The following is an 8,261-nucleotide window of genomic DNA, read 5'->3' as shown; positions in this document are numbered from 1 at the left end:
AGATTTTATTTGTGGATTTATGTTATTTTAATTATCTTTCGAATAGAATTTCTTGGCACTAGTTTAAATTGTGATTAGAATTCCACTAAGGTGGCCATTTTGTGGGACCTATATTCTATTATTGTTTGGACATTTTGACCCAGTTTATATATTTTGTAGATAATGGATAAAAGTTTAGGCAATCACATTGCTTTAAAAGTTATGATTTAGCACATGCGTATTCTTGCATTCATCAATCAAAAAAATTTGAAAAAACCTTTAATTCATCCTGAAACCCAACACTTTTTTTCTTATTCTTTTTTCTTTTTCAATTAAATTAATATATAATGAGGGAGCTTTTTGCAAAAGAAATAAATTAAAATTACATACTGTTTTAATATATTCTTCTTTTAGTTCAACTTCAACAGTTGCAGGATACGTAAGAAATCGTTCAAGATATTTTGATAACGAATTACGTTTAATTAAGTAGTCTTTTTTTGTTTATTAAACTATTCAGTTGAGTTTAATATTTTTCCTAAAATCATTTTAATTTAAACCTAAAACTTGCATGCTAACCTTTGAGTTTCTATGAATCTTATCAAAATACTTTAATTTTAACTGACAAATGTTTCAAGAAAATTATTTTGGATCGGGTTGTTTTTTCTTTTTTATAAAAGTTAGTATAATTAACTGTTTTTCGTTTAAAAAATATTTTTTAAAAGTTAAAAATAGTTGGCAGTAGTATGTTGTGAAAAGGAAAAAAATTCATGCTTTTGTACTGGCTGACATACGGTAAAATTAAAAACGACTTAGACTATTATAACTCACCAAGTTTATTGAATGTTTGGAAACCATATTCAACATGATTTAACCTAAAATGTGGAGGCTCAATTTTGTAGAATTTATGTAAAACATTTTGTAAAAAAGAGTCAAATTTCCGTCCATCTGTCAAGAAGGAAAAAGGAAGAGACGCTGATCGAAGAAAAAGGCGACAGAATTCCTCATTTCGAAGAAGCTTGAATTTCGTAGTTCACCGCCGACTTCGAAGCTTTCAATCTATAAGAACTCCTGTATGAAGTCTCGGATGCATGAAGAAATTCTCAAATTCTGGTGCAAAATTTCAGTATGATTGATGGTTCCAGGCATCATAATGCAGCAGCAATCCTCTTCTGCAGTTTCTCCACACCATATCAATCCTCCGCCTTCCTCTCTTAGGTCACCTTCATCCACACCTCCCTCCGCCCACTCTCCGCTGCCTCTCACCACTCACGTCTCCAATTCCCACCGGGAGCCATGCGACCATGTTGCCGGACCAGTGCTGCAATCCGCCGCTGACTCTGCTGTAGCTATGGCTTGCCCACTCGCCAGGGTCCGCTTATCTGATATTGCCCCTTACGACGGTGCGCCTGCGGGGTCCTACGTGAGGGCGGTTGAGGCTTTGTCCGGATCCTTGACGAGGTATAATGCGGCTGTGATTGAATTGGAGAATGAAGCTGCTGCTCTCACTCGTTGCGGTCTTGAAGCGGCTAGGTTGTTTTTCAAAAGTAGAGCGCAAAGTGGAGGAAAGGGGCGCAGTGTTTATATGTATAGAGCTGGAAGGTGGTTAGCTTATACTCTCTTTTTACTGTACTACTTGTTTAGTTCTCATTTTTAAGCCAGTTATTTTCTGATACTTCCTGAGTTCTTCCTTCAAGGATCTGTTTCTGGAACAAGGAAAATATTCATGTTGATTTATGCAGCTTTACATAAGCTCGAGTAGAATTATTAGTCAACCAATTTACTGTAATTAAAGGGAAAATCATAACAAAGTGGCTTCCTGGTTTTGGCTTCTGTCGGCTAGATTGGAGCTTGAGATTAATTTGAACAAAAACAAATCAATTTTTTAACCTCCCCCTTAAGTTGCACCCTTTTCATACAGTGAAATTGGCAAATTGTCTAACCGAGTATTAGTGATAGGGTTCAAATAAGGAGCCCGTTCCACGCATTATCTCCTTTGCCTACAATGACTAGTCCATCTTGTAGAAAGTATCCTATGCATACATAAAGGGCAAGGACATAAGTTTTGTTTTCTGAGGTTATGGTTTGAGAGGAACAATCGTAACGTCAAGATTGAGAGGAGGTAAGATCATTTGCATGAAGGATAGTGAGAAAATAAAGAAAACCTCTTTCTGGATAGAAAGAATTAAATGGGAAAAGGAAAACTTAACTTGATTGTTTTGGGCAAAAATTATTAAACAAACTTCCAGCTGAGGTATGATCAATCTTCCTCCTAAACGGTTGCAGGTTGAAGTCTGTCCTACCTTCCAGACGCTGTCACTTGATATTGGGCATCCATCTTTGTCCTTTGAAAGAGAACTTCCTGTTGCCATTTGAGTTTGACTCCGTTGAGTCTTAATGGTTCCACTTCTTGCTCTATGTTAGCTCCAATTCCGTTTGGTATACTCCTTTAGTCTTTAGATGCTTTAAGGGATCTACCTTAGAGAAAATGTTTATTGAATCATTCAGCTTTTCATAAGCTTAAATAGATTTATTAACCAACTTACATTTATAAATCAAGGAGAAAAACTTAACAAGTTGGTTAAGTTTATTTGTGACTTCCTGTCATTGGGTTCTAGCTTGATAAATTCAATTAATTTAAAGAAATGATAAACATAGAAATATTAACAAAGTACTCTTCCCTAACTATCGTCCCTTCCCTCAAGTGGACCCCAAATTGAAGGATCAGTGGCAGCTTTAGGAATCTGTGGAAAACAATTGCATTGGTTTCTAGGAGATCTCTTTGTGAGGTTCTCAGTCAAGGATCGTTTGTCTATTTATTTATAGGAGGATAGCCTTCTTAGCCATCTTTATACCCATCTCTATTAATTGTGCAATTTTGGTTTAGAGAATTGCCTCTATCCTTGCCTTTTCTGATAATTACATTTTGTTCATTTTGTTTTAGTTGCCCTTTGTTTTGCTGCAATTTTTTTGGATTTCATTTTGCTGCTCTCTATGGTGGCTAAATTTTGTCCCAACCTGACGTTTTGGGATCTTTGTTTTTGGTGTCCTAATCCTTTTGGGCAGTTAACACCACTGATTGTATCGACAGGCCATCTTCTGTTTTACTGGGCCTTAATGGTGCAGTTTATATGTGATGGATTTTGAAAGGTTCGATAGTTTCTACTTTCTTTGGAGGCATTGTTGGTGCTTGTCTTATGTTATAGATTTTATTCCCCCTCCATTTTAGATAGAGGCATTGCTTTTTGGCGTACAGCCTTCATTGTGATTTATGGCATATTTGACTTGAGAGAAAAGAACCGGTTTTAGTGATGTGGAAAAGCTCTTTCTAGGAGGTTTGGGTTATGGCTAGCTTTGTTGTCTCCCATCAAGTCTCGGTTACTAAGGAAGTTTGTGACTAACCTCTATCTCTCATTATTTTTGAATTGGATCTCATTAGTTAGAGGGCGTTTGGTTAGCGATAAAAACAAAGAGTTGAGTTGATAATAACTATAGAGAAGTTATTGGGGGAGTTGACATGAATAACGTCGTGAGAAATGTGAGTATTTTTGTGAGAAATGTGAGTTGATGTGAATAACAAGGTACTAAACTTCCTTGCTTATTGGTGAACCAAACAGGGGTTGGTTTTTTTTACCCAACCCAACTCTCCCAAATTATTTAAGTTGCCAAACACCCCTTTAGTTTTTTGTTTTTGAAGCATGCTTGTTGTCTTCCCATTTCTTTAGCACAATTGTTATCTTTCCAAACTAAACACTTGAAGTCTTAGCATTAGTATTAGTTCTAATTTTTTGTTAAGGTAAGTTTGCTCTTCTCTCTCCTTTCTCTCCTCTCTCTCCCTCGTCCTCTACCCTGTTTGTAGAGAATGCTTGAATTGATATTGATCAACGATCACTTTATGAAGTGATAAAGCAACCTGGGAAAGGGCAGGAGGTTGGTGCCTTTCGCTTAAAGTTTGAAAAATGGGATAAGCTAATCCGTAGCAAACATGTGTATGCGAGGATATGATGGATGGATTGCGATTAAGAACCTACTGCTATATTGCTGGAATAACCAAACTTTTGAAGTTCTTGGGGGCTACTTTGGGTGTCTACTAGACATTTCCGTGAAACTTTGAACTTCATAAATGTATCACACGCCAAAATTCAAGTTAAAGAGATTCTTTTTTGGTTCATTCTGGCAATGATTGAAATTAACGATGAGAAGAGAGGAAATATTTTCTTGAACTTTTGATAGTTCATCAGTCAACCAGCATCGTAAAGTCAGAGGGGGTTTATTTGTTTATGATTTTTCAAATCCAGTTGATATTGTTAGATTAAATCAAGTTTTGAAGGATGGAGGGGTTGAATGTGGTTTGTTAAACAATCTGTCAATTTTCTTCTTCTAGCAAGGATGCATTCACAGGATACCAGAAACCCTTTTGTTCAGTGTGATTATTTCCTTTTTTGTATTATATTTTATTGTCCAGAAATCCCTTTTGTCCATTATCCGCATCCTTCACTCTAATAATGACACTGGATATTTCAATGAACAATTAACCAGTTTCTTAGACGAGGAGGGTATTTTTCATCAAGCTACATGTCCTGATACTCCTCAGCAAAATAGAATTGCTGAGCGAAAGAATAGATATTTACTTGAAGTTGCTTGTGTTTTCTATGAATGTCCCAAAATATTTGTGCGGTTACGGAGTCCTTATAGAGGTTTTGAATTTCAAAACTTCTCTGAATCATTTAAAAAATTCTTTTTCTACTGTTTGGTTGTTCTTTGACTTACCCATTAAATTATTTGGTTGCACCACTTATATTCATAATCCCAACCCTACTCGCACTAAACTTAACCTTCATGCTGTTAAATGCATTTTTGTTGGTTATGTCTCCCATAAGAAGGCTACAAATGTTTTGACCCTTCGACTAAAAAGTATTTTGAGAGTATGGATGTGTCTTTTCTGGAAAATAAACCTTTTTTAGCCAAAATTCTCTTCTAGGGGAGCCACCTAACCTTGAAGATAATTTTTGGGACGCTCCTATCCCAAACATCATTCATTCCGAAATTATGAGTTCTAATCCTTTGATGCCAAGCGTGGAGGGTTCTTCTTCAAGGGGAGAAACATTACAAATTGACTTGACAAGTAAAAACCCTGAACTAGGGTTTATAAATGAAGAGACTTGGCTCATAGGAATTTAGAACAAATAGTTGATCTATCACATAACCAATTTAATGTCTCGATAAATCATTTTGAAGATCTAGGTAACATACATTTTCCTTTCACAAGCGTAGTTGCATTGCAGGCTATAGTGCCAAAGCATCCTCCGTCTGCATCTGATGCATGTTTGCTCCGCTGCGCTCTCTTCATTTGATGTCTACTGCCTTTTAGCTTAGCGCACAACATCAAACTGGCACCCCCTACACTCCCTTTAGGGGCAGAATTGTCTTTGTACCCTTCGGTTGCTATTCAGTGCTCCGTTTTGATTCAAATTGCACCCAGAATGTCTCGATGGTCTCCTTTGCTCATTTTCCTGTCAAAATGCTCAAATAAACATTAAGGGGGCATTTGGGGTGAGGAGTGACTTATAATAGTCTGAGTTTGGGGTGCGGACTATTGTAATCAGTGTTATTATAAGTTATGTTTGGGGTGCAGACTATTATAGTCTGTGTTATTATAAGCTAAACATGTGTGGATTATTATAAGCTGGGTTTGGGGTGAAGACTATTATAATTTGGGTTTTTCACTACTCTTTTTTTGTCTACATATATATTATACATGAAATACACATTTTTCTTCAATTGATTTGATTAAATCTTGTTAATTATAATGTTCATTTAATAAATTTAGCTTCTCTTGCCAGTAGCCATTGAATTCAAAATAGTTGCAGCAACTAATACCGAGTAGATAAGATTAACGAACTATATTTCAAAGAGTGAAATGCAGAACATACAATTTGAAAGAATAAAGTAATTGTAACAGATAATAAGAAGTAATTCTCTTTCTGCTCACATGTTGGGGTTTCTAATGGTAATAAAAATGAAATGGGTAAAACTAAAGAAACATGGAAGTTAGTCCTCCAATATTATTCCAATATAGTAAGAGAAAGCAGCAGAAAGAGAAGTTGGAGAGAATGTTAATGTTTCATGCAACTCATCTTTGGAAGTCTTCATTGCAGAAACTATGGCTGCTCTTCTAATATTTCTCAAGCCTATTCTCTGAGATTATCTTGTTCATCATGAATCGTGTTATGGTCGAAAAAGGTGCTGGAATCTATTAGAGTGGCTTACGGGAGAAATAGTTCGGGGGATGTGTTTTCAATTGGAACATCATACTTTGTCTTTGAAGATTCAACATGGGGTGTTGAGGTGTTGCAAAAAGAAGTATAACCTTTTGCTGATGCTGATATTTCGAAAGATTTTTTCGTGCCTCTTTTGGGTTTTGGACTATTTGGCATGATAGCTTTGAGATCGTTGGTTGCATCTTCTTGCTAGTCTCTAGATTCGAATGTTTTCCTTTTGAGAGAGTTATTTCGTTATGCTTTGTATTCAAATCTCTTCGTTGGTTCTGTTTTAGCTTGTTGGATTTCGCCTTTTTAGCTTGTTCTCTGCGATTGTTTGTTTTGGTCGTTTTTCCCTTGTATTGGCTGAGATCGTCTTTGGGCAGTTTGTTTGGTTGTTTTCGTCTTTTCTTATTTTGCTCTTGGTATAATTTTCTTGTACTTTGTGCATTAGTCTCATTTTTCATTATTAATAAAGAGGCTTGTCTCCGTTTAAAAAAAAAGAAATACGGAAGTTACCAATGTGAATATTGAACATTGAACAACATTGAACCTTGAACCATTTTAAACAACAGGATAGCATTATCATTTTTTTAAAAACTGATTGACAAGAACAATGGTTTATATCAAGAACATTGCAGAAATCATAATTTAATAAATATTACAGGAGCCTACTGTGAAGTCCCCCCGACGGCCCGACCATGTTTTTATGATTTTATCAATTATAAGCCAGTCTAAACTATTAAAATGTCTTTACTCTTCAGAGTTGAAATGTTAATTGAACATCGCCCATTCACCGACTATTAAAGTGGTTTTCCCTCTAACAAGAAGTAGAAATTATGTTTTGTTAAAGATGATCAAACTCAGAAAACTTGTTTATCAGCCATCGTATACTGTTGTGCTCTTACTTTTCGCCATAACTTGATTCCTAAAGCTATTCCAAACTCTCATCTGGTTCTGTAAGCTCAAAGTTTTACAAAAAGGGGCCTACCAGAACCTTTGACTTTCTCGAGGTAAAGTTGCCCTGAACCTAAATAATTAAAAAGAACCTACAATTAAAAAAAATCTTGGTCCAATCTCAGGCGAAATCGTCCTCGAGATTACCCCACAATTGCCCCAAGTTTTAAATCTCGGGATGCTCTCGGCACAACTTTGCCCCGAGTTTTAAATATTGGGGCAATCGTGGGGTAATCTTGGGGACGATTTCTCATGAGATTGGATCGAGATACATCACAGCGACAAAGAGATTGAGGGGGGAGAATTAGGGTTATAATAATCTGCGGGCCAAACAATACTTAATCTGAGGGTCAAACACCCCCTAAATTCGTAAGAACTAACATGATTTAGGAGGAAGTGCATAGCTCTTTTTGGGAGCTATCAATGGGAAAGGGGAATAAGAGAGCTTTGATGATTTTACTTTGTTTGTCTGTCGCGTTTCTTGTGTTGCAAGCTGGGTGATGGAGGCCTCTTGCATTTTTGATAGATTGTTGTCAGTTATTCATATGCATGTTAAATTATAATTTTGTGATATTTTTGTTACAGAGCAGTGGAAGATTGGGACTCTTGTCCTCCCTGTATGGCTGATATTTTTAGATGCATGGGTAAAGCAGCTCGGGCTGCCTTGTGTGCAATAGCTAGGCATCTTCGTTTGAGAAGCGAGTAAGAATGCTATTGAAATTCATTTTTACTTTTGGTTAGCGTTTGACTTGCATACCTATCTATACAAACAAATCAATACTTTGCAGTGTTTTCAATAATTTGCTCGATGACACTCCACTTCCTGCTACTGATGTGTCCTCATCAGTGCTTGTTGCAATGCTCTTGCATAATAGCTCTTTGCACAATTGCAAGGGTTCTATTGGAGGAGGAAAGTCAGCAATGAATGTTGAGGTGGAGAAGGGGTTATTGACATTGTTTTCCTCAGACAATCCTGGTTTACAGGTGGGACTTCAATGACCTTGATAACTATTTTTCTTTAGATATTATTGACATTTAAATTTAATGTCCAGCACCATAAATCTAGTG

The 8,261-nt window shown here is 36.4% G+C and overlaps 1 protein-coding gene across 3 annotated transcripts in view; it reads left to right on the top strand.

The window, feature by feature from the left end:
- Positions 1-845: 845 nt before the first annotated feature.
- The window catches only part of LOC103496673 (uncharacterized), a 28,957-nt gene continuing 21,541 nt past the window's right edge, over positions 846-8,261 (top strand). Inside the window, exons 1-3 of one of the 3 annotated variants that reach the window (XM_008458620.3) lie at positions 846-1,578; positions 7,779-7,895; positions 7,982-8,177. In XM_008458620.3, coding sequence (XP_008456842.1) covers positions 1,112-1,578; positions 7,779-7,895; positions 7,982-8,177 — 780 coding nt within the window. In that variant the 5' untranslated portion in view covers positions 846-1,111. Of the gene's footprint in view, positions 1,579-6,137; positions 6,340-7,778; positions 7,896-7,981; positions 8,178-8,261 lie in introns of those variants that run through there. The other 2 variants (XM_008458621.3, XM_051091480.1) reach the window with 2 other exon arrangements.

This window comes from Cucumis melo, chromosome 10 (genome assembly GCF_025177605.1).
Source record: "Cucumis melo cultivar AY chromosome 10, USDA_Cmelo_AY_1.0, whole genome shotgun sequence".
NCBI classification, from domain to species: Eukaryota; Viridiplantae; Streptophyta; class Magnoliopsida; order Cucurbitales; family Cucurbitaceae; genus Cucumis; species Cucumis melo.
The sequence above is the reverse complement of the archived record's forward strand: the minus strand, read 5'-3'. Positions and strand labels throughout refer to the sequence as shown.